Raw genomic sequence first — 27,266 nt, forward strand, 5'->3', positions numbered from 1 at the left:
TGAAATCAGTAGGAGTCTTGCCACTGTTTTCAGTGTGACTTTGTGTAGGCCACTGCTGGGAAGGAGAAAATTATCTTACATCCTAAAATGAGGTCATTTCATGGAAGATGGTATAGTCTCATAACTTTTACACAAATTTTTCTGTTGTTATTTAAGCAAGTTCTGACTAATACAAATTATATTTCAGCTTTAAAGAGCTTTACTTCAGTGATATATCTGTGAAGAGACACCTGGACAAAGGAAGTAACAACCCACAAGGTTATTACATACATTTTCTGGGTGAAATACAGCACCACTGAAGTGGGAAAAAAAGCCCTAGCCCTTTCTGTGAAAACAGGATTTCATCTTCTGTGTAAATTAGAAAGAAGAAAAACTGAAATGATTTAAAATTGGTTTCAAGCTTACAGATTTGAACACTAGTTAAAATGTCTTTACATGAACATATATGGCAGACCTGACTAACAGGACAAGATATTATCAGTAATAGTTCACATCCCAAGGGCCATGGATCTCAATAATTTCATGGGGACTGCCTCTGGCCTCCCATGCCAATGACCTCAGGTGTGTCATGGTATCAACACAATCTTCAAAAATATAAATTCACCAGCTAATTTCAGTGCGAATGAAAACGGGAGTCACAAGAACCACAGAATTTATGCAATGATCTTCAGAGAGAATTCTCTATGCACAGAACGCCCTCCACAAATATTCATTAACAATTTAACAGAAGAGGAAGTTCATGTAGATCAGAAACTGGAATTATTTCCAAAAAGATACTTGATGTTTTCTTCTTAATGAATTTCCTTGCATGAACTGAAAAGCCGTAAGAAAAGTCAGCAGACATGTATACAATACTTTTGCCAGATCAGCCTGAAGTTTCTGGTACAATTAACAGGGATGACTGTAATATATAGTCAGCAGCTAATTCCAGTCACATAGAGAATGTTTCTACACTGCAGCATTCTCTGCATTATGCATTCATAGATATTAATTATCTAGATAGTTGTATAAGTAGGTACACATTAGTATTTTCTTTTATTATGCACCTATTTCTATCTAGCAATAATCTATTGACTGAATTGCATAGGTTAAATTCAGTCCTAGTATAACTGAAGTACAACATTGTTTTTTATACAGTGGTGTCTTCAGTCACTTACCTAGAATTTAATGTCTTCAGTAGCAAACATTCCCGCAATAGAGCTGGCATTAACTTGGAGTGTAAAACAGAACACTGTGCTCTAAGAGTCCATGAGGACCCCTGCAGCAGAGGAGTTGCAATACCCTGGTGGCCAAAGCTCCCACTGCTAGATTAGGATCAGAACAGGGGCAGTCACAGACACTTGCAGAACTATTCCCACTGGTTCTTTCCCAAAGGCCTACTCTAGTTTCTTTCCATCCTGTATTCCCACCCACAGGGAACATCAGTCCTGACATTCAAGAGCCCTCTTTCTGAACCTCAGTGAGGTCCAGTCTGGGAGCTCTTTGGTCACATTAGCACAGTGACGCCAGGGTCAACCTGGCAAATGGCCTGGGAAGCAAGAAAGCATTCTCAGCTAAAGGAGGGATTTCAACGTGGCCCTCCAGTACTCCAGGTAATATTTAGTCCTTCCTTGTCACTAGCATTTAAGCAGACTGATAATCAACACTGCGAAACCTGAATTTCTCAAAGGAGCAGAGGTACAGCTCCTTAATAAGGCCAAGACTTGTGTATCTGGTGTGTCTAAGGCACCTACTGGTTAAGTGAGAGTCCTGTGAAGACAGTGACCTCTAAATGTTAGCTTTAGGCTCATACCAACTACATAAGCCCATGAAGAACAGTCAGAAAACAAATAAAAAAAAAAAAAACAAAAACAAATAAAAAATGCCTACCAACAGAGCAGCACAAATAGGGCCGTGGATGATGTATAGCAGATGAGTATCAGAGCTGATCCAACAACTAGAGAAAACAAACAGGAAAAGAAAATAATATTTAGCATTTTATTATCTGTTATATTTTCTTTAAGGGGGGGGAGAGGAATACAACAGTTTTGGAAAGCAAGTTGAGATGCTACTTACTTGTCATTATAATATAAACTTCTAGCAACCGCATGTATGCAGGCAGGGATCAGTGGAAAACCTGTGAAGAAAAAACAATGTTGTCTTCACATGTAAACCTGGCTAATAACTAAGTAAACTTGTGTCTCTTGCAGGAATCTTCTGTATTTTTACCTCATTCAAACTATACACCTGCAGAGCAAATAAAGTAACAGGGACCAATTCCACTTCTATTCTCAGATTTCTTTCTGAGGGGGGCGTATGAAACCTTATTCCCACTGTTTTGCCAGGAAATTCATACCAACATATAGAAAGAAAAGGCAAATCAAATTATAACTTTTCAGAATGCAACAATCAATCTTCATTAACACAGATGTTTTTCAGACTGCAATCTGCAATAACGCTAAATAGGTAGGCAATATTAAAAAGGTAATTGTATATATGACCATAGCTTTCACAGTATGATTAACAGTGTTGACATGTCCTCACTGATACTTGCTGGGTATTCAGAAAACAAGGTCACCTGCAAAACATAACTCTGGAAATCAAAATTTTAAAATGATAGGCAAATTAGTTATCTGGGGTCCTTGACACTCTGGTGGTACCTATTTTTCAGAAACTGCTGAGCACCTATGATCTTTTAACCACATCTCAGCTGTGTCCATAGTGGGACAGCTAGTGACCCAGGTACCAAGTCACGTTACAGCTGAATGTGTCAATACACTGAAGTTGAGGAGAAAGCCCTCACTTGCTCTTTGTGAATGTGCTGTTGTGCATTATCTGAAATGACCAGGTTTGGCTTGTTAGTTTTGATATTGATATTACTTGAGATCTTCAGCTACAGCTATTCTGTATTTGCTTAGTGAACAATACAGGTCAAATGGAACTGCTGGAAAAATAAATCCTTGGCCATCTCTAACTCAGTTCTGACCCTCCACCCTAGACATGGCGAGACTTCTCTGAAAACAAACATTCATTCCTGAATAAACATCTTTGAGATGAGGAACAATGAATAATTACTTCTTAACGTCTTTTTTATAATAGGAGACTATTTTCTCTATACAAAGGAGGAGTCGCTTCCTGACTCCAGAAATGCATAATCTCTCTTTCAGTAAAGATAGAGGTACATACAACTTCCTACGTTAATATTTCTAAGGCTGTTAAAACACTACAGACAAAGAAGAGGGATGTGTCATCATTGTTCAAAGATACCAGCTCAGAGAAGCAAAGGTACAGATGTTCAAAATCTCATGAAAAGGAGGAAGAGATGGTATTGGCCTGCAAATACAGAACATGAAATTGCATACCCCAGCCAAGAAGATAATACCACATCAAGTGTTGTTTCTCAGCAAAAACAGCCACCACAATGAGAGTATGCAGGTAAATGCCTTCACACAGCATCCAAAAGTAGTTGCAACCCATTAGGTACAGGTAGATGAATTGTGACACTTTGCAGCTAACCTGCAGAAAAAAGCAGAGTAAGATATAAATTTTTAAGCTGCAAAAATCTCAGAGCCTTGTTTGCAAAATGGGAAAAAGTACCGCTCGAGTCAAATGTTAATATTCATTCTGTTTTTCACTACAATTACATTTCTTTTTTTAAATAGAATTTTCATGGAATTACAATTCCATACTTTATGGTGACAAAAAAGTTGGTAACTGAGTCTGTATTTTGATTATTCAAACAATGAGGACCTTGAGATCTTCAAGCATGATGGCAGAAAGCTGCAACAATATTTTCCCTTATTACAAATATTGCCACATTTGACTGTTCCAATCAATATGGAATTCTTAAATTATATGATGGTAACCGCAGAAGAAAATGTACTTTGATGAAGGTAATCCCCTCTCAGTTTTACCAATCACAACATATAACTACTCCAGAGAATGAATAATGTTTTTAAAATGTTTACAATACTTCCAATTTTAACTTAGTTATAACTGCACTTAGGGCCAGTTAAGAACTTGGGATAGTAGGTTCTGGGATGAAGCTCTCTTGTTGGCATGTATTTGTATTTAGCTTCATTCAAAAGATATTCTTCAATTGAAATGTTATAACTTATGGTGAAGACTAGAATGTGACGTTGTGAAAAAGGAGCAATAATTAACTTGCAGATTTGGATACAGTAGATCTTTTTTTTTTTTTTCTCCTGAAATTGCTGTGTTTGGTTGATCTATTTCTGTCACTTATCTTAAAACAAACCAAAAAATAAATATTGTTTTACCATGTTCTGCTACCTAACTCACTTGATGATGATTATCAGTAGCTATCTGAAGCCTGTTTTCCAGCACTTCGATGAGCTTTTACAGGAGAAAGAATTTATCTTTTTACTATTCAGATTCAGCTTCTGGAGTTTTGCCATAAATTTCACAGAATTAAAATTTATCATCCAGGTCTAAATTAAAATAAAGCCATAGTTAAGGATTTGTTTGTTTGTGTATTTCATTTTCAGGCTCTTCTGTTGCTATAACTCCTAGCCTTTTGGGAGAGGCTACAGATTCACACTTACCCCAGTATTATCAGGAAATGAGAGAGAGAAAAATCAGACCCAAACGGACAGCTTTTTTTACTTTGCTTTTTACTTTTGGAATATAAGAGTCAGCTTTATCTTCTTTCACAAAAAAAAAAAAAAAAAAAAAGAAATTAATTCTTCTCCTTTCAACTGAAGATGGCAAAGTGAAAGCCATAGGAAAGTGGCTGACAGATCCAAAACACATCCCAAAGCTTTTTTTACTGCCTTTCCTTGGTGAATTCAACTGTCAACCTCACTGACATCATCTAGAATACACTACTTTCTTGCAGTTGTTTCCGTAAGAAAGTGATTTGTAGAAATTCAGAAGAGCAGTTCAGTATGCTCCGTCTCTTAGACTGTTATTACTATTTCAAAACCTCAAATGCGAAATGCCCAAAACATTGTTAGACAGATCTACTACGTAACATGGATACATCATTACAGAACATTTTAACCTCGCTACATACAACATTTCATCAACTATTCATGTCTCATCTGCGTTGCTGAAGTTTTACACATAAAAATCAACAAGGCTGCCAAACATACTTTCACTTACTGGATTAGTTGCAACTAACTCCTGATTGTTGGCAACTGCAGTCAGTGAAATTATTGTTACAACAGAGTTGCAAACAAAAGAGAAAAATAGATTTTTATGCAGGGTAATCCTTTGGCAACTCAAGCTCCTAGAAAAGAGAAACAAGAACAAATGAATACATGGGGGGACAACTATGTGTACTTGGGAACAACTCTGAAATACTAGAGCTCTTTATTTTACTAAGTCTTACATCAACCCTTCAGTTCCAGTCCAAATTTAATAGAATGATGTGAAAGGTAACACCTTCCCTTAACCGCCAACAGGAGGCAAAGCAAGTACATTCTGTTCCAATATGTTTACAGTGAAGGACCTGCTTTGTAGTGGCTATCCAAAAAAGATTTAAATAGCAATAATATAATATGTTTCAGAGATTTATACCTTTCTTTTTGTTAGTACCTGAAGAATTTCCCAATTAACTATCATATCTGAGCTTGAAGAAGTTGTCTTACACTACATTTCCATTTACCCAAACCTGTTAAGGATAATTCTCTTTTACTCACATTCTTGTAATTTTTCCTCCTTAATCCTATAGCTAGAGAAATACCCAAATAAGTAAAGTAATGCAAATCTTGTCTTGACCTTTGTATATAACTAAGTTATAAACAGTATATAGGATACAATTATAAAATGCAATATATAACTGTATTTAATTGTGTCAATTTTCAAGGTTTGCTTTTAATCTTGCCATAAAATTAAAGATTAAAATATCTTTGGAAGGGCTTTTTTTTTTTTTTTTTTTTAAACAGAGGTCCAATATCCAATAATTTTAAACAATACTAGAAGTTGAACACAGTCGGAGCAAAATTCTGTTTATCTGCCTTTCTAGAGAAAGCAGGTCTAACTTAGTGCCATTCTAAGAGGCAGGGATGCTTCTCATTCAAGTTTTTCCAAATAAATACAGCTTTACAGACAAACACAAAAGTAGAAAGCATATATGTATGTATATACAATTCAGATCATTGGGATATTAAATCTTAACGCTCAAAATTCCCAACAGAGCAAGTAACATCCATTTTGTTACAAAAGCAGATGGTCACTTTACAAAGCTGGGTAAAAGTGATCCTTTTAGATTTAAGGTAGGGGATGTGCACCACAGTTGAGCAAACTGACTTGATCAGAGTCACACAGCACATCCGTACTGGCAGGCAGGAACAGGGCACAATTTTGCAGGGTGAGCATTGCTCAAGGAAACTTCTCCCACATGCAAAGAGAAGTGATAAAGACTGTGGTACAGTGGTCATGCTCAGGAAACGCTCTTTGGTTACTTCGGAGAAACATCTCGTGAAGCCTCTGCTGTAAAGAGCCTGTGCCTTACAACTGCACCTACCTACCTCCATTTAATAGCCAGCACTACAGAGTGCAGTCAATTGGCAAAATGAAATGACTCACTGGAGGAGGAAAATCTATCACTTACACATGCAACTGCTCTTCATTGCTAAGAGAAATCAGGAACACATTGACAAGGTCAGCAGGGGGCAAGTCTAAATTGTCACATGGGGAAAAAAATCAAGTGTTCTAGCTTTTTCTAATAGAGTGTCTGGAAGAAAAGATAAAGTATGGAGAGTAATGCTTAATTTTCAATTTGGGAGGGCAGAAAGGAGAAGAACTTTGTATTTCAACAGAGGAATACAGATACAGAATAGTCAGAAAAGCTGGAGGAATATACTGAAAACTGTTGAGAACGTGACAGATGAAACAAGAAACAAGATGACCTCACTGAACAAGAGAGAGTCAAGAGACTGTCTGTAGAGGACACTGCACTTCTTGGCTGCATTCTTTGCAACTATCACAAGAGCAGCGTATGAAGCACCCCACAGATACACAGAGTAAGTTAACAGGTTCAGATACACACACTGCAATACCGTGAATCAGGTAGAGTTTCTGCAAGTCAAGCCTTGGAGCCCTGAGACATTCTAAGCCTCATAGTCAGTAAATATGGGGGAAGGAAACCACTCTAGAAACTAGTGCTGCCATGCACCACAAGGAACTACCCTACATGAACCTCTGTCTGTCAAGTGTTATTTGCCTGAAGAAAATAGAAAAGAAAGTGTCCAAATACAGAACACACATTTGAATATGAAGTAAAAAAGTATCTCCCATTAGGCTTTTTTAAATTTTATTTTTGTCTTTTGTTTTAATGCCCCAAACACATAAAGCCTTGATTATTATAATATGCAGTTTTTTTATGTTCTTTGAAAATGTTTTTTTATATGTTTTGGGGGTTTTTTTCCTGTATGGCTTATATATGAAAAGAGAGGCAACACTAGATTCCAGCTAAGAGCTTTGTGTAAACAGGTCCTGAAGAACTGTGGAATTCGGTCTGCTTATTGTTAAGATTCAATGCACAGGCAAGGAAAAGCACGTACAGCTAATGGGGCCATCTCTCAGGGTCATCCAGCAGCTGTTCCTGTTGAATATTCAAACACACCCATCCACACCCACCTCCACCCATGCATAAAAGGATTGAAAAGATCACCGGACAAGAAACAAGAAAGCAAGACTGATGACATTTAAAAATGAAGACTGCTTTTTTTTTCTTAAGCCTCCCCACCCTCCCTCTTCTGTTACCCTTCCTATATTCCTTTTTCTGCTGTTTTCCTTAATGACATAATCTCCTTTAATCACTTAATTCTCATCATTATGATCTAAGAACATTTGAATGACCTACCCCTGGATTAAACCATGTGCAGTAAAATAAAAACAGACCTCCTGCTAAATTACCTATTTCCCTTCCTATTTTGACTCCTGTATGTCTCAGACATTAGGGAAAAATTAATTTCTCCAATATTTCTCCAAAAGAAAAGAAGGTAACATTTTTCAAAAGTTCCCAGATGTGTTTGAGATGTAATTTTTTAAGGTATTCAAATACTGCAGAATTCAGCCAGTGAGCTCCACATATGCACCTAATGGCAATTATCTGTTCAGCTGAAATTAACCTGAAGTGACTGAGGAACCTCCTCTCTATCAATCCATGATTCAGCTGTTTGCCCACTCTTTAAGCATAGTGTTGGTATCCTCTGTGAGTGCTGTCATGATGCTTGATCAACAACTCCTTTATTTCAGGTGGGGTTTTTTTGTTTGTTTGTTTCAGGGTTTAAGCTGGGGGGGGGGGGCATCTTTCAAATTACAGCTCCCCTTTCTCTGAATTCTTTTTTTCAAGTTTTCTCTTGCCTTGTTTTCCTTTCTTTATGAAAACCATAGAACTGTTTTAATGGAAGATTTATAATAAACACATGTACGGTCTAGAGGATGTAACAGAATGAGAAATCAGAGCCACTGCAAGAAGTTACTTTTATGTGTCATAGATGAATTTACAGAGGGGAAGATTGGAGTTCAAGTTTATAGCCCATTTTATGCTATTAAACCAAGAACTCCAATCCACTTGGGGAACACAAGTCACAAACCAGACAAGCATTTCCAATCAGACAATTTTCTAAAGAAAAAACAGAATTTCAAATGAAAAAATAATATGCACAAAACCATTTCAATCTTAAAAAAATTATTCCATTCAAAACCCAAATAGTTAATATTTGAAAAGCTGAAGTTATTTGAAAAAAACCTGTCATTTTTCCTACATAGGAAAGTATCACCTTTCTAGTCAAACGTAAAGATACTCTAATGGTCAGCAATCCAGCAAATGTCATCTGGAAACTATCAATCGACTAAAAGAATAAATTTTTTGGAAACATGAGAAATTCAAAGGCACCCCCACACAATAGCAAAAAAAAAAAAAAAGTCCACCTGTTAAAGCTATGAATAATTACACAAGCTTCAGCCGATACATAATACATCCTGGTATTAATCTAGATCCTTAAATACCCTTCTAGTACTAAAAATACTTTAGAGGAACTGTACATCCCAAGAGAACAGCTTGTAGAGAACTTTCTTTAGCTTCCTTTAAATTTTGTAATTTCCTTTTATATCCCAACATAACCACAGTCTATAAGATGCGGTTTGCTGGTCTGGATTAATTCCATGTGGTTCTCAGAGGACAGATGATCCTTCTACCAGAGGGAGAAAGAAAAAAAATCCCTGGAGGGTTAGACAAACACAACATAGTTGTAATGGTAGCAAAGCAGATCACCTGCTTTTGCAGTAAGTGCCACAAGCCAAGATGAAATTGGCTTGGTTTTCATTTTATAGTACAGAAAAATCATGCTTTACTGTCTCTGAACTTTTAAAGTAATATTGTATTCCAAATATTTTTGTTTTCTCCTGAGAAGTCTATGTCAAAGCACTTTTCCTGTCACATTAAATATTTAGTCTGTTAAACTTTTTGTAACATTTACAGTTAACAGTATAGCCCTTTTTTATGCAAAATCAAGCTTCTTATAAGGACTTAGAGCCATTTCACATGTTGATTTTGTGGAGGGAAAGTGAATTTGGAAATGGTAAGCACTGTTTTTATAGGTCAAATGCAAATAAATTAAAATGCACAAATGTTTTGGTTTGTCCTCATGAAAAGAAGTCAGAAAAAGCTGAAAAGTCATCCTGAATATAGGATTTCATAAAGAGAGGCTACAAAGTTGAAACACTGTGGTTTGTTGGGGATTTGTGAAAATGTTATCCCAGAACCTGGGGAAATAGTGCATATCTAAATTGGAAACACTGTACTCAGACAGATGTGACTAAAAAGGATATTTTTTTTATCAGATATCTGCTACCCCTACCTAATCAAAGTCCAGAGCATGAAAAAAGCAAAATCTGAGCTAGCCTCACAGTTGCTGGTGTTCGTTTTATTCATATTTAAATGTTAGGAGAAAATAAAAGATGGAGTGACACAGTAGGGTATAGTGGTAAGACCGCAGAGCAGATCTATATTATCCAATGAAAACTGATACTGAAATGATTAAACTAGTGCCAGTTAGCAAGGAAAGCCTACACTGTGCAGTGCAGCATTTGGCAGAGGTAACTCGTGTCTCTCAGCTCTGCTCATGTGGCAAACACTCCTGGTTTCACTCTTCTACTAAACCTCATCAACATCGTCAAGAAAAAAAGTCTTTCATGGGAAAGAAAAATAAGGTCACAAAATTTGAAGTAATAGGATGACTAATTTTAAAAGACCTGTGCATTATATTGCAAGCGGTTGTGACAGTGGTGATACTGCTCAAACTTCCTTTCAAAAAGGTAACATAATAGACGTAATATGGTGAATAAAAAAAAACAGGATTATTTTTATTATTTCCATTCCTATTGTAGCTCTTAGCCTTACTTTCTTTACAGTTTATCATATTTTGTGGCTACCTACTTTGGAATGTCACTGTACCTATCATGTGTTATCAGTATTTTGGTTTCCATTTGCTCTTTAGTTTGGTTGATGCTTGGCATATCCACACCATAACTTATTATAAAAAACCCAACCAAACAAAAAACAAACAAACAAACAAAAACCCCACAAAAACTACAAACCCAAAACAAACAAATGAGAATTGTCCCATTTCTTATTTTCAACATATTCTACAATTTTTGTTTTGCAAATTTGGGATTTTATGGTTGTTTTCTCAGAAACCTAAAATTTTATTACAATATAATGTTCAATGCCAAACCAATATACCGACTTTCTTCACCTTCTTGCTCTATCTACCTTCATTGGGATGGCTGGTGTTTCAAAGTATTGAGCCTAGGATTGTAGTAACTACTGATACTTGGTAAAGGCTTTTAAATATACTTACTTAAAATAAAAGAATATGCCAAGGGAAATCAGAAGTGATGCAATTGAAAGACCATGTCCGATGATGGCCAAGTAATACAAATTCAGAGCAGTCTGCAATACAAGAACAAAAGCAAGCACCTGTGATGCACACAGATCTATTGTTGATAAAGCACATACTTATACATCTTCTGCATGTAAAAGGACTATAATAGGATTAAGAAAATAAAAACATTACAGATAATGAGTCAAGTCTAAAATCCTGCAAATCAACATCTTACTGAATTCAGTAAGACACACAGCAGATTTGTTGAAATCGTCACTAGAAAGAAGAGCCTTACACTATCACAATAAAGCATAACTATCTGGATTCTATAGGAAAAATTAGATCATACATACAAATGCTCACATACTTGAAACTGCATGTATCTTCTGAACTTATTATTTCAATTTAAGACAGACTAACTGCAGCTTGATACATATATTGACTTTAAAAAAAAAAATATAAAAAGATTCCAGGTAAAGTTTTAATAAGGTTGTAAGATGAGACAATGGTACCTCTTTGTACATGCCAGAATTTTTCAAATTATCATTCTTTTTAAAAATTAGATTTTTTTTTTTTTTTAAAAAGGCAATGCAATAGGTTAAAAAATAAAAATTTGGAAAAATTTGGAAGTGAGAAGAAACGAGGGTTACCTCTGAAACGCTGAAGTTTGGCTACATATATATAATGACAGCCTTTCTATGACAGGTCGATATCCCATATCACCACCTTTCAGTGACCAGTTTAGACAAAGGTGCATGTTAAGGATTTAGAAGATTTCCACCCAATTTAGAACTGGCACAAAACAGCAGTACAGCAGGGACTGCTGCTGAGGGCAACAACAATAAGAATTGAACAATGGACAACAGTCACATTTATTGTGCATTATCTAATCCGCCTTCCAAAAAAAGTGAAAAGATAACGTTGTTTAATATAACAACACATACAACTGTAGCAAGCAGTAAGGCTTTCTTCAGAGCTATTATTTCATTTAAACAATAGCTTCTGATGCATGACAGTTGAAATACGCTGGCAAAACAGCCTGAGGGAAACGAGCTCATTATTCATAAAGGATGACCTGCATGGATCTGCTCCTGTCTAAATAATATTCTCTCAGTTTCCAGACAAACATTAGGAAGAATCAATGAATTATAGCATCTCTGCTAGTAGCATTAAACTGCTATTAGCGTATTCAATGTCTCATGATTTGAGAAAAAGCAATACAAAAATGCCTTGTTCTCATCTATTACCACCTTTTCTCAATGTGGTCTCTATGTAAATACCTTAAAACACTCTTGACAGCAATGATGCAGGCAGTTGGGATCTCTACCAGATGTCAGTATTCTTGACACAATCTGCTATTATTGAGCTTTTTTCCATGAGGTCTAAATTAATTTACAGTCTATCCTGACCTGTATTTTATATTCTCAGTTCTTGGGCATTTACAGTGTCAACTTACTGCTTCTTCTCACGACTGAATGTTTCATAAAGAATATTAGTGGACATAAGGGGGCAAGAGGGGAGGGGGTGTGTGTGCAAACTATGCAGTTTTGCCCATTATATCTTCACATATCACAGAGTATCTCAGAAAGAGGGCATTTGGAGGTTTATCAAACTTTTTTATTTTATTTATATTTTTCTAAATCTCTTAATGTATGGGCATCTTCAAAATAAACTGAAGTCTACAGAAATACCATCTACACATATACCCACATCCATATGTGTGTGCATAGTCTACTTTTGATATATAGAAAACAACTCTCTCAAAGCATTTTGCTGCCTAACCTGAGATAATTTTGTATGCTTGTAAAATTTCACTTAAATAAACTTGAAGTATAGGTTTTCCATTCATGTAAGGAGCTTAATATCTCAGAAGCTAAAAAAAATGGCACTTGGGAGCCAGGACACAAGACATACACAGGAAAAGGGTCACAAGAGAAAACAAAACCTGTCTAATACTTCTCATTTACTTCCCTTTGGCCTCCAAAGATCCTGTGGTAAATCCACTCAACCAGAGCTTGCCTAAACTTTTGTAAAAAAGAGAAGATTATCTCTGCTTTTCACACTGGGGGGGAAAAAAAAACCAAACAACAAACCAAAACCAAAACATCCGAACTCTACTTAGAACTGTCTTGAAGATGGATTAATCTCAAGTAAAACTTTGGTTGTACACCTGCTGAAAATCTGTCACTATGAGTTAATTGGATAAACCTATTCACTCGGCACATCTTCCAGAGATGTGCAAACCTCCTGCAATTCTGCTGAACTTGGACCCTACTTCAAAACTGCAAAGCAAAATGTAAAGGTCTGCTCTTATAAGGCATACACTTTGCTTACCAGTAGATGACTGTGGATCACCTAGACAAGTACTAGTACCTACACATTTAAAATACCCATAAACAAAAATATTATCATATTATTCAAGCACTTGAAATCAGCTGTAAAAGACAAAGCAGGTGGTTTGGGTTCTCCCGAGTCTGTTTTGCCCAATTCATCCTTTTTATACAACGTGCTTTCTTCTTTTGACATTTTGATGTTGCATCAACTCTAGTGCCATTCGAGTTTTGAAACTTGTGAAATTTTTCAGATCAGTTTCTTGACACTGGTAACATGCATTCATTCCTCTCCTACCTTCACTTTTTCATGCGTATAGATATTACACTGGGTATAGTTTGTCCACGTCCTGTTGCTTTCTGGGTGTCTAAACCAATTACCACTTGGATCACAGATCTTCGTAACTTTTTCTACAGTCAGAGTAGATGGAAAGAAAAACAAAAAACACAGCAGTCAGCACTGAAGTTCTACTTCCTGATGCCTAGTATTTAAGAAGAAAACTTGGCAAACAAATGACAGCTTTATTAATATGACTAGAGAGACATTGCTTGTTATTATGAATTCTGAGAAACTTGAGGCCATTGCTTTTGCTTGGCAAGGGCAACTGATGATGTGTTTTTCTTAAGAAAACAAATAGACTTCCCACCTCCAATCCAGTAAGTATCAAAATATATCAAACTGTTAAGAGAACTACCAGATGAAGTGACAAGAATATTTAAATGGCTTGTTTAATATCCAAGATCTAAACTGAAGTCTGACATCCTACCACTGTAAATTAGGGTTGGACAGGCAGTAAAACATCAATAGAGAAACAGCTCAAGAACCAAACTGGAAAATTTCTGGGACCACATAATGATTTCTATTGTCAAATAGAGGCATGAAAAGACCCTGAGAAATACCAAATGCAGCAGAAAGAGACAGGAGTGGATGTCTATGACATTTTCCACATGCTCACAGATGCAAAGTTTAACCTACAGAAACAGGAAAAGATTCACTTGTGGGAGAAACTCTTGTTGACTTCAAATACTAAAATGAGGTAGAAGAATGTCATATTTCTGCTTGTCCGTCAGAGAGAAAAGCTCATCTCTAAGAGGAAAAAACTGTGATCTAACTTCAATTTCTATTTCCCAATCTACAGAATCCCTCAAGGACATATTTCAGAAAAGAAAATAAGTAACTTGCCAGTTTTCTATGTGATAAAGGGAAAATGTAAATAATGGGTTTGGAGTTTTAGTCACTAATTCTGGAGCATTAGTGACTTGAATGGAGCAAACAGGAGGTATCAGGCACACAAAATCTCATTTTCTTAAGAAATGTGGTGATGCAGAAGCTCATGCACAGTTACCTGACGGGTTGAAATCCTGAAAGTAGTCAGGACAACGCTGTACTGACACAGTTCCAGCAGCAACATCACTCCAGCACAACCAGCCATCCCATGTCCTGTTACAGTAAGGACCTGCAAACAAGTAGAGACCACATAATAAAATAACAACCCTTCTTTCATAACAGTCTTTCAAAACTAAGATGTAGGACTGCCTAAGTTTCTCACTTACAGCAATGAGGAAAAAAAGAAAATAGAAACATAAGATTTAGCAGTAGTTAATTAAAACTCCACTTAACAGAAATAGTTCCTTATATGTACATTTCTTTGAACACATTTTAAAATCCATCATCATTCAGCTTGATATGGTCTATGTCTACAATTTACAAACCTCAGACCAAATAGTAGGCAAAAAACCCTAAATCAATTCAGACCAAATAATGCACATTAACAAAGAGCCTTAAGTTTGCAAAGACCATTTTACTGAATTTATTTACATTTTGGATGTACACCAAGCCTAGACATATGTTTACTAGTTCACTGAAAACAGTGGTACCCTAGAAGCCACCAGAAAGCCTGGCTGGGAGGCAGCCACAGCTCCTCTGCCTCTGGCAGGGCTGAGCCTGCAGCAGTCCTTGTGGACAGACACTTCCCTAAGTGCTCCAGGGACAGGGGATCCACACTGTCCCTCAAGAGCCTGTTTCAATGCCTCATTGCACTCACACAAATTTTAACATTTAAAATAAACCTCCTTTGAGAATGAGCTGGGGTTTTATAAAGAAATCCTTTCCCTAAAGGCTCACAGAATGACTGACCCTCTCTACAAAAGATGTTTTTAGTATCTTCCTTCAGTTTTCTTTTTAAGACTTAATAATGCCCCCCATCTCAAAGGCTGCATTTTTCAAATGTCATGTAATTCCTCCTCTTCTCATATGAAAATTTTCCAATTTGTTCAGATCCTTCTGAAGCTGTGATGGCCCAGGCTGGATATAAGCTTACACTGTCATACTCATATCCATTTCTGACCTCCATACATTCAGTTCCTCCAAAGAATCATTTCAGAAGAGAAAAAAACTCATTGTAAAAGAATGCCATTGCCTCTTTTTGCTTCAAAAAGCCATTCAGTGTTTCCAGAAGTTATAAAGTCAGAAACAGTGAATACAGTGACAGGTAGAGTTACTGAGGTTAGCTCTGAATGAGTTACCAGAAAAATCATTAATGACACTAACACAACCCTCAGAGCAGGGAACTTATGTGAATCAAGATACTTTTAATTTTTAAAGGCAGATGTGACCAGGGACACAGCAGTATTATAATATCATGACATGAAATAAAGTAGTAAGAGTAATCAGTCATCATCTTTGAATCTATTTAAATGAACATTTTCTTATCTCATCAGAAATGAAAGCTTTGTGTTACGTAAGAAGTGGTGCTGTGGGAAGGTACTATAACATATTACTTTATCTTCATGAATCCCAAAGTGATGTTTCTAAAAAATTGCACAAATATAGTTACAGCCTGAAAAACAATTTTTACCAACACAAGAAATGAATATATCTAAAGGATCCTGAATTACTGTAATTATATCTGTTGACCATTTGCCTTCGTAAAACATTATAAGAATATAATCTCTACCTTCTTTCCTATGAATAGGATCTTGCATAATTTTCTGGTAGCATTCATACTGTGCTGTCATAATTTTATTCCGTGTAACACTCAGTTGAGTGATGTCCTCTGTCATATTCTGATGCCCTTCAGATGGTATAGCAGTGGCAAAAAACTAAGAAGAAAAAGACTTTTTTTTAGCAAGTCATGTACAAACTCCAGTATAAACATCTTAAACTTCAATCTTTTTAAATATTATATTTTAAATATTCTTTTACTGAAGGAAAATTATCTTCAAATCTTATTACTGACTATATGATTTTGTGCTTTTCTGGTTAATTTAGCAATTCTTTTTACTAATGAATCTTGACAAATATCTCCTGAACAAGCATGGGGGAGTAACAATCTGCAAGATTTGTAAATAATGGAAAAATGCATAAAAAGCACTGAGACAGTCAGAAGCATATAAACAGCTTTTGCAAAATCCAGTAAAATATACTGAAGTTACATTAGTCTAAAAGGCACTTGAATCAGGCCCAAAACGATCCTATATGAAAAGAGATTTTCCATATACTGTATGAGCCAAAGCTTCTGGCTTGTTTAGAGCTACTTGGTTTCTCTATAGTCTTGTGAACCATAAAGTCAACCTCAGAATACAAAAAAGTGTTCAAAAGACACGACATCCACTTTTATAGTTATAAAAAATAATGATTAAAAAAACTCAAAACATTAAGAAAGTGGATCTTGATCAAAACCTGAACCTTCTAAGTGCATTTAAAAAAAAAAAAATTATTTTATGGGAAGCTACTAAGCTTCATGGAAAAACAAAGCTGCAGATTGAAATACTGTACCACTGTCATACAAGGGGTGAAATTAAAAGTTTGGAGGATGTCCTCTGAATCTGAGTTAGATGCCTCCTCCACTCTTCCTGGGGTATGCATAGTACTGTTTATATGTCACTTGTCAACTGTTACTGTAAAGTTCTCTGATAGCAAAGGATATGCTGGGTTCAGCAGAGGTAAATATGATTTCTGTTCCTTTACTACAGGAATTTAAAGGAGAACAGAGGTAGATAATGATCCTGCTGTGCAGAAACTACATTTGAACACAAGATTAGTTGTTTCTGCATTTCCATAGTAATACTTTTTATGGTATTCTGTACACACTTGTTAAAACTGTAAGTGATTTAAAAAAATTGTAAGACTCACCATAGTAACTGATAAGAACAACAGCAAAAATGTGATCCAGTTTTTTGTCATTTTTATATCCGGTGCAGTGAATTTTATATTGTGGTTGAATGAACTCAAACTGCAATGGAAAAAAAGTAGGAAGACATTTAGTAATTCATGAAAGCCAAAACTGAAACAGACTTCATATTTTCTTTCTGAATTAAATCATAGATTTCATTCCTAATCAATGGAGGTCCTCTCAATTTTTATTCATGCGTGGTGACGCCATGTGATATACATGCAGATGTACAACGTGATGTGAAAAAAATGCACTCAACTCACTAGCAGTGAATGCTAGTAGCAGGGTTTTTCCTGCACTGCTGGCTTCATTGCCTCAACCAACACCAATTCTCCAGAGGGTTTGTCTCAGTCAGGTAGCTGGTATCAACTCTAACAGATATGTAGCAACTAGCCCTGTGATACGAGTTTACGCCTTGACATCTCTGCCTTTGGGCAACCATAGCAAACTGCAGTTCAGTTTCCTCTCAAGTAGACTTTCACAAACGCACACACACAGTTATTTCCTGTTCTCTTCATACCAGCTGATTTTTGATTTTGCCATTTCTGGAAGAACTGATCTAGTAAGTAGCCAGTTTATCTTGAAGTTACAACTTTGCAAGGATGACAATGGCAATGCAAGAATTAATTTGGAGCTGTAAAATAGTTTCTGTATCTGCAGTAGCTGTAAACTGGTTTCTTTATATGTAGTTTGAAAAAAACAGAACTACCCAGAACAGCTATAATCATCTTACAGTGTGCAGACTGTTCTTGGAATTGATTCTTTAAGTGTAAAATGCACCTAAAACATATTTATTAAGCACCTAGACCGTCTATTATGCATAACCCTGCTGTGACAACTCCCTCAAAAGGAAGGGAAATGTTTAAGAAATTTCTCATACTATATTTTACTGTGTCCTCAAGTATCCTGATAAGATCATAAAGCTGAGCCTGGAATTGAGATAAGAGCTTCTCTTCTGATTGCATGGTAGCAAAAGACCTCTCCGCAAAAGACCTCCGATGATCAAAGGCCTGGGAAGCCTGCCCTATGAGGAAAGGCTCAGAGAACTGTGTTTTTTCAGCCTGGAGAAGAGAAGGCTTGGAGGAGACTTTATCACCATGTTCCAGTATTTAAAGGGTGGCTACAAAGATGGAGACTCCCTTTCTAAAAGGAGTCACATGGAAAAGACAAGGGGTAATGGGTACAAGTTACTCCTGGGGAGATTCCAATTGGACACGAGGAAAATTTTTCACAATGAGAACAATCAGCCACTGGAATAATCTCCCCAGGGAAGTGGTGGATTCCCCAACACTGGACACTTTTAAGATCCAGCTGGACAGTGTGCTGGGCCATCTTGTCTAGACCATGCTTTTGCCAAGATAGGTTGGACCAGATGATCCTTGAGGTCCCTTCCAACATGGTATTCCATGATTCTATGATTGTGCTGTTGGGAGCAGAGTACCTACATGCCAGACTGCCTCCTGACCCAAGCCACACTCTCCCTTGGATCACACTTGCTCTTGTCTTTGAAAGTTTTCCTTATCCAGCAGTCATGTTCTACGAGAGACTGGTGGATGACAAACTGATAGTACATTGGCCAGCAGAGGTAATTTTACAAAAAGACCATCCTTTGAAAAAAAAACCTGTCCAATTCACAGAAAGCAAGCATTCTATATATCTTTTCTGCTTTTACGCTGAGACTGGGTCCTCTTAACACAACTATAATAAAATAAACAGCATTTTGTAGGATATACAGACTGTTTATTGTACAGCTTGATGCAAATACAAGAAATGTGTTGTAAAATCAGTTACTGTTGTGCCTGTTTATCCCAGACTAAAACTGTATCTGTAATCTTTCCTCTATTTTTACCACTGGCATACAATCGTCTAACACTGATTGCTGGAAATCGCACAGGTAATTCAGCGAGACACCAAAATTCAAATATGCTGTTCTGAAGGCTCTTAAAACACTAGCAGGAAGACCAATTAGCATACATGAAATATACTCTTGGTTTGAGCTAACACTTCTCTAGAAAATCCACGTGTGATGAGAACTACAGTGAATAGATAATTGTAAAATGCACTGTTAACTAAAGAAAAAAACCTAAATATCTATGTGCAGTGACTAACAATTGGCTGAAAACCAAATACAAATTGAGATATCTAAATTAGCAAAGAGGCAATATGACTTCAATTCTACATGATAATTGGGGGCAAGGGAGATTAATTCAAACCTCTCACAAGTTTCATTTATTTATAGTTGTGTCTGTTTACCTAGGAAGGGAAAAAAACCACTGGCCTTCTAAGGAAATGGGAATTAATTAATTGGTTGTAAAGTAATTGAGTAATCTCTCTCCAAAGTATGCCAAAGCACATCTGCACAGGGATAAAACCCATAAATGATGTGCACAGGACAAGCAAAGAGACCAATCAAGTAGAACACAGCAATCATGATTTAGTGTATGTTTTTCTATATATGTATACAAGAGTTCAAAATAATTTTCTCTATAATAGTTCCAAAAATCCTTATGCTAAAACAAATGTTGAATGGCAAATTTAAAATGCATATTCAAATATTGCCCTCTCTTAGCCTTGCTTTTTGTTTATCTAAAAGATACAATATCATATAAACAAAGGCAGAATTTATCTGCTTTGATTCACAGTCCATGATTATTTCTGCTTCACAATATTAAAAGTCGCCCCTTAGTTTGGTTCCTTTAATGGTCCAAATCTTTTCATATCTAGTGGTTTTGTAAACATTTCCTATCAACTACTGCAGTATCCACTGCTAAAATATTAATTCTTCCCAGGAGATAAACGAGTAAGTCAAGTCTATAATTCGCTTTATGCTTTCCACTCATTTCTCACAGTTGCTAACTGCAAAAAATTTATAAAGAAGAAAATCCTTTTTCTAAACATCATTACTTTTGGACTTTTTGGACAAAATGCAGGATGAATGTCATTCAGGTGCCTATTTGGACTTTAGGAAAGCATTTCTTCCATCACTACATGAATTCATTCACTCAACATTTACTCCAGTTGTCTTGCACAAGAATTTTCACAGGAAGATTAAAAACTTTAAGAACGAACAGCAATGTAGTCCATTGATTGAGGTAGCAAGCCAGTACTACTGAGAAAGTCAGGCTGCTTTTATTAATCATCTGTGAAATGGAAAACAAATATAATTCTCAGAAAGTTCTCTCCCACTCAGAGCTGGGAGGTATTAGATGCACAAGGAAAAGAAGTTAATAATTGAGACCCATTCTTAGGCTTCTCTAAATAATAATGCTTCCCAAATTGTTGTTCTGCCGTGGACCATCTTTGACACTTCTACTGTGGGGAAGAGAGGACAACTGTATTGGACTGAGATTAATTTGAGTGTATTGAATATTAGCTTGCGGGAAAAGATGGTGGAAACTTAGGCAGAATTCCCTGACTCCACTATGTGACAGTGGGGATCTGAACAAAAGCCAGCAGGATCATGATTCCCATGGTAAGTATTGAATGAAACTAAGTCAGTGGACACAACACTACAGCTACTAGCAGCCCTCTGGCTTAAGTAGTTTCCCAGTAAAAAGAGAATGTCAGTGGGAAGAGAATGAGGAATTGCAATAGCAAATCAGATCTTCAAAATCTCATTTTTATTTTTAGTGCATGTTGTACTGAAGACTGGGATAACTTAATAATAATAAAAAAAAGAACTGCCTGTTTTTCCTTTTTATTACATTCTGTTACCTAAATTAATGATACTCCAAAGGCCTATATCATGTTTGTCACTGATAGCAGTGACATCTACTGAAGAAGGAGGAATTCAAAAGGAACTGCAAGCTGAACTTAGCCAAAATAGTCACTGCTATAGCTTTAACAGATGTTCACAGTTCTCTTCCTCCTGCTTTCTCTACAGAGCCATCCTGCCTCATCAGCTGTTTCTACTTTTAACCTTTTCCCATCCTCCCAAGAATAAATGTCCTCCTTGCTAAGTTCCAGACACTTCCCATTTCAATGATACAGCAAAAGGGTTAGAAAGAGTAGTAAGCAAGAAAAAGAAGTTTCTGAACTTCAATCACGTGACCACATTTAGTACAAAAGAAGAAAACACAGGCAGCTTCTACCTTAAAAAGTTGCTCTTAAGTCTGACTTTAAGTCAGAATGCAACTCTGTAGGAGTGGGATAGAAGGGAGAGTCTACTTATGTCATTGCATGTACAAACATTTTTCACTAATTAGTAATCTTTGATTTGCCCAGGAAAAGAAAAAAGGCAAAACTAAGCAACCAAATCTCAAACCATTTTCAGTATAAATTACATATCCTGCAGTGTACTATAATCTTGCAAGACAGAAGTTGAACATGTGCAAATATAGATGTATAGCCTTCCTCTCTGACTGAAAATGGGGGTAAGAATGGCCTATTTTCTTGACCACCCCACCACTCTTGCTGTTGTTCCTGATTTTGCTTTGTTGCAATATCTCTCAGAAATAGCTATACATGCTATTTTGTTATTTCTGGTTCTTTTTAGACAGAGGCATACAACTCAAAGTATTTAAAACCCCAGGCAACATTTGGTTGTTTCAGCTCAAGATACAGGCAAAAACAACAAGTTGGAAAATGCCCAACCTTTTTCAAGCGTTCCTAATTTGAATCGCTGTAGTACGCTCTTAGGAAAAAAACAGTAGTCTAAAATGGAATCACAGATAGAGCCTTCACGTACATCTCCACTCACAAACTTTCTGGGAAATACCCTGTCTCATTCTCTGAGCCCATAGCATTGCTCACATGCATGGAGACATTATTAAAAAAAAAAAAGCCACACTGAAACATTCCTCCTTCTACCTTTCTTTCCAGGAGTTTTCTCCTAGGGAGCAGTTGTGGCACAACAGCATTTACTCTCTTCTTGAGGATTAAAATAAATAAGAAACAGAGTGGCATATCTCATTTTTACTGTTCTATTACAACTTCACCATGCATTAGGTGGTAGTTCAGTTCAGTATGAGAAAGTACTCGCTGTTTATTTCTTGGGCCACATGCTATGCATGTCTCAAGCTCTCAGGCTTATTGCAGGTAGAAAATTAGGTCTAGTTCACAAAGATGTTTCACATCTTTTACTCTCTCTATTAGCATGCAGATTTTTTTGTTTTTGTTTGTGCATCACTCCCATTGCTTGCCAGAGGCCTTGAAGAGATTGCAGAACCATCTGTAGATAAGATTACACAGATTAAATTACTCCTCTGTACTTTTCCCCATTAATAGCTTTTGGCTACCGTTCAGCTAAGTTTTGTCTCCTGCACCCAAAAGAAATTACTAGCAGTAATTGACAACACTCTTGGCCAGTTATAATAATACCTAATATCGTAAGAACCTATCACAGAGTGATGGTGGTGCTAGTTTTTCCCGGGAAGGAGGAATCCCTCACTATTTAGTAACACTTTCCTTCTTCTGTTCAGTTCACAGGTTTGGATGACATTGTAAATTACCCTGAGAAGAAACACGGACTATGGAGGTCCACTTAAAAACCAAACCAACCAAAAACCAGAAAAAAAACCCACCACAACAAAACACTCTGAATGAAGGTTTGGAGGAGGAAACATCCACAAGGTTCTTCCCCTGGAATATTCTGCAATTGCTGCTCTTGGACAACTTTACTCCTCTCCACATAGCAGACCACAGATCTAAGATGTTTTTGTGTCTTTGTCCATCATACCAATTTTGGCTCTTTAAAACAGGATTTCCACTAATAATAAAAGAGGTTTTCCTCCTTGCTTTTACATAGACAGGTCTTCTCTTGGCCTCTATGCTTTCAGTGCTTTTCCTGTAAATTATGGATGGTCTACCCCTCCTTCTCAAATACGATGAACTTTCTATTGACTTAAGAACATATGAAGCCAGCAGTAACAAATGTTGCAATTGCATGTGGAAGACAGGCAAGGACTCAATTAAGGTTATAGTTACAATTCAGCAGGATATCTAACTGTGCCAAATAAATGCATCATATGAAAGTTAAAAATACCAAAGGAAAGTAAAATTATTTAGGATAAGTAAGAAACACAAGACTCCACACTTCCAAAATAATTTCACAGGGTTTTCTTGGTTATAGCATTTTCTGCCTAAAGTATTTATTAATTTGTCTTCTAAACAGAAACCTCTATCAGAGTCTTATAGAGCAATTCAGTATAACTTTCTTATTTCTAACTTGAAATGAGAAAGAGCCAGCAGTTAACATAAAACAACCTTTACCACAGAAATCAGTTCCCCAGTAACATACTTCTTTACATCAAAAATATCAAAATACAAAAACTCAGGGTAATATTTCCCCCTTTAGTTACATTTTTTAAATCCTAGTATTTTTTACACTGTCTTATACAGTGATATTAACACCCAAAATGCTTCCTTCTTGAGGAACTAGTTGTTAAATGAAGGCAGCTCAGATTCTGGCAAAGCAAATCTTTACCAACTCGCACAGCTTATTCTCAGAGATGCAATTGTGATTTCCAACAGTTTATAATTATTAATGCCTCCAGATTTTTCGGTGAGTGCTATTTGACTATCATTCTGTAAGAACTTGTTATGCTTACTTTATAAGCTTTTCACCCCATAGCCCTAACCCAAACTGTACCTAGATGTCTAAAATCCATCAACATAGTTACCTATGTTATTAGGCACAGCTCATCAAGTTCAGTTCAATGTTCTGTAAGCCATGGCATTTAAATTCTGTAGCATTGATTCAAGCACAAAGCAACTTAGAAGGAAGGCTGCTCTGCTGAACAAAGTTATCTGTAAAAATGCTGGAGTGGCCCCTAACACACACCCTGGAAAAGGTTATTCACAGAAATGAAGATGGCAGCAGAATAATTAATAATTAAATTCCAATAGCTGATTACAATTATTTAGTGCTGGTACTTCTCTTTTTTTTTTCCTACCATATTAATTTCCTGCTATAGCAATTTAAAAATGTAGTTAAAAACATATTCAGCAAACTTTTCTGAAATGGCTCTTCCTCCAAAGCAACTGCTATGCTGCGGCAAGGATGTTCTAATTAACATTATTTTAAATACAATGACTCATGACATCCTCTCTTTTCCATGGATTTCATGCTCTGAAAAAGTTGGAGAGCTCCCACATTCTTATTAGGTATATTTTAATGCCTCATTACCCTTTGCCAATATGTATTCCTCATGTGTTCAACAAAAAAAAAATCCCGTAATTGAAACTGGAGCAAGATACAACAGACATACACAGCAAAACTTCATTGTCCAAACCTCAAAATTCACAAGGATGTGTTAGTGATGTGACCACAAACCCAATTACACAGCATAGTAAAGAATCAGAAGTATGCCACTGGAGCTATTGAATCTTCCTGCCTTAGCCCAAATTCTATTGCTTCATTCCAGATGCATATCAAAAACAGTGAATGCCTTAAAGATTTTAGGAATGGCCTTCAGGAACCACTGAAGGGTGTGGGGACAGCCCTTAATGAGAGCAGACATTGACTTCTTTGCTATGACTCTAAGGGAGAGAACAAAGGATCCTAATCACATGCCCCAGTTTAGAGAAAACAAAAATGTTTTCCATGTTGCTTCCCTTAGCGTGCACCTGCTGATACTAATAACAAAAGTGTAACCTGAACAAACAAAAACCAAAAAAACCACACAAAAACCCAAACCAAAACCAAAAACAAAAAAACCCACAAAAAACCCAACAAAAACACACACAAAAAAACCCCAAACACACAAACAAAAAAAGAGGAGTATAGTTATCTAGATACAATTAGAGATACAATTATATCTGGACAACACTCTTAATCATATGGTTTAGTTTTAAGTAGTCCTGCTAGGAGCAGGGAGTTGGCCTCAATGATCCTTATGTGTCCCTTTCAACTTGACATATTCTATAATCCCATGATACATGTGAAAAACATGGTATATTCCTCCAAAGAAGATTTCTCCACTTCCAAGCAAAATCACTACTGTTCTGAATTAAAACAGTGGTAATATGAATTTATTAATTCATCAAATAGACTTATATAAAACCCCTTGCTCAGATGTCTGAAGTTTTTTTCCCCAGGCACTGCTGCTTAAAGGCTGCAGAGAACTGCTGCTCTGCATATCCCTTTCAGTCAGTGTTTTTATTTGAATGACTGTTTGATGCTGTTTACCAAGTAATGACCCAAAAGAGATCCAAAGGTTTCTTTGTGAAAAAGTTTACAGCATGAAGTTTTAAATTTTTTTGTTATTTCTTCATTGACACATGCAAATTTTACTAGAACAGTATTGCCACAGTTCAAAGACTCTTCTCAAGGTCAGAACAAGGCAATGGGAACGGGAGAATGGGTTAACCAAAAATGCACCGGGACTTTTGTTTTTTTCAGAGCTAACCACTCAAGCTTTTTCTCACTGGCCCCAACCCAGTTCAGCAGTTAAGCATATTCTATGAAACTCGCAGGTTTTACATCAGTTTCTTCTAGATTCACATTTAGAAATGTGAATATTTACACACAAATATCCACAAACATGCTCTCATTCAGTTATAAATAAATTTGTATAAAGTTTTAAAATATGATTTTTTTTTATGAAATTATTAATTTTTAGGTGGGCCATGCCAGACCAGCAACTCGAAGCGGGATGGGGAGGGAGCAGGTGGCCAGGAAAGGGAACTGCTAATGCCAGCACAAACACAGGGCTGCTGCAGCCACTGCAGCAGAACCGGTGTCCTAACTTTGGGTTCACCATTGGTCAATGACTTGAACAGAACTGATGAACCAAATATAGATAAACTCTCCACGGAAATGTCAGAAGCACTATCATCTTCTGACTTTGTGTTGGATTTTTTTTTTTTTTTTAAAACATAATACAGAGAACTAAAATATCCCCAAAGCAGTTTTCTTTCCACTGGCAATAATTTTGGTCTGGCTGGGAATGAAATTTCAGATGTGAAGTTCATGCCAAATATCAACATTTTCTCTCATGGGATATTTCTGATGCATTTACTATTCCAAAAAAGTTCAGGTAAATTTAAGGCAGCTTTAGAAAAATTCAGCTTGTTATTCGAAACAAAATAAACTACCAGCTATTTCAAAGCCTTTACTAGGTCAACCTAAGTCACTACAGTTCAGAACATTTCCTCTTAAATTTAAAAATTCATATGCCAGAAGTCAAAGGTGCAAGATCTGGAATATTTCACCCTGTGAATATTGGACAATACATGTTATACTGTGCTAAATTATCAAAACTACTAATCCGTCCTGTAACAAAAGCCAAGAACAAGCGGCAGCCAAAACCAACCTTTTGAATTCTAGTGCTCTGAAGCTTGTCTCCTTTGCTTTTAATTAGCTACAGATATTTCCCATCTTTCCTATGTTTTTTCATCTGTTATATTCCTAAAATGGCATTTTAGCAGCAAATGTTTTAAATTGGGCTCACACAGAGTATGCTAGCCATAAAAGAGCTTGCGAGACTCAAGAAAGTTAAAAACTGGAAGTAGTTAATCTCAACAATATGGAAATAAATTGTCTTCTATATATTTTTTAAAATCTACAGCTGCATACTGGTATATGCACATCTTCTTGAGACTCACACAGGGACAGGTCTTGACTTCCAAGACCTCCAAGGGCCTACACTCAGTACAGTGAAGAAGAGCAAAGACTTGTGAGCGACTTCGAATGAGAAAAGAATGGATGGACATCCTCAAAAGATTAAGAAGATTAAGAACACAATAATGTTAAAGCTCGTATCTTTACATTTATAACCAGAGCTTTTCTTTTTATACATAACTCTCCTTCTCACAGACGAGCTGCAGAAATCGCCTAAGCCACAAAGCAGGCAGCGATGAAAGGTTTTTTTATCCTCTTCCTATATCTCCTTCAAGATACGTACCATCATATTGCTACAGCCAATGATATTTTACATTAACATCATTTTCCGTCAATCTGAGTGAACATTAGCATTGACAAA

The 27,266-nt window shown here is 36.4% G+C and overlaps 1 protein-coding gene across 1 annotated transcript in view; it reads right to left on the reverse strand.

Annotated features, from left to right (window-relative positions):
* The window catches only part of CALCRL (calcitonin receptor like receptor), a 67,027-nt gene that overhangs the window by 14,557 nt on the left and 25,204 nt on the right, over positions 1-27,266 (reverse strand). Inside the window, exons 2-10 of the mRNA XM_074872667.1 lie at positions 17,304-17,403; positions 16,126-16,270; positions 14,515-14,625; positions 13,467-13,579; positions 10,815-10,906; positions 5,104-5,230; positions 3,342-3,495; positions 2,056-2,116; positions 1,870-1,936 (exon numbers count right to left, since the gene is read on the reverse strand). Of these exons, the coding sequence (XP_074728768.1) occupies positions 1,870-1,936; positions 2,056-2,116; positions 3,342-3,495; positions 5,104-5,230; positions 10,815-10,906; positions 13,467-13,579; positions 14,515-14,625; positions 16,126-16,270; positions 17,304-17,354 (921 nt within the window). The 5' untranslated portion in view covers positions 17,355-17,403. The remainder of the gene's footprint in view (positions 1-1,869; positions 1,937-2,055; positions 2,117-3,341; positions 3,496-5,103; positions 5,231-10,814; positions 10,907-13,466; positions 13,580-14,514; positions 14,626-16,125; positions 16,271-17,303; positions 17,404-27,266) is intronic.

Source organism: Strix uralensis, chromosome 6, assembly GCF_047716275.1.
Source record: "Strix uralensis isolate ZFMK-TIS-50842 chromosome 6, bStrUra1, whole genome shotgun sequence".
Taxonomy (NCBI): Eukaryota; Metazoa; Chordata; class Aves; order Strigiformes; family Strigidae; genus Strix; species Strix uralensis.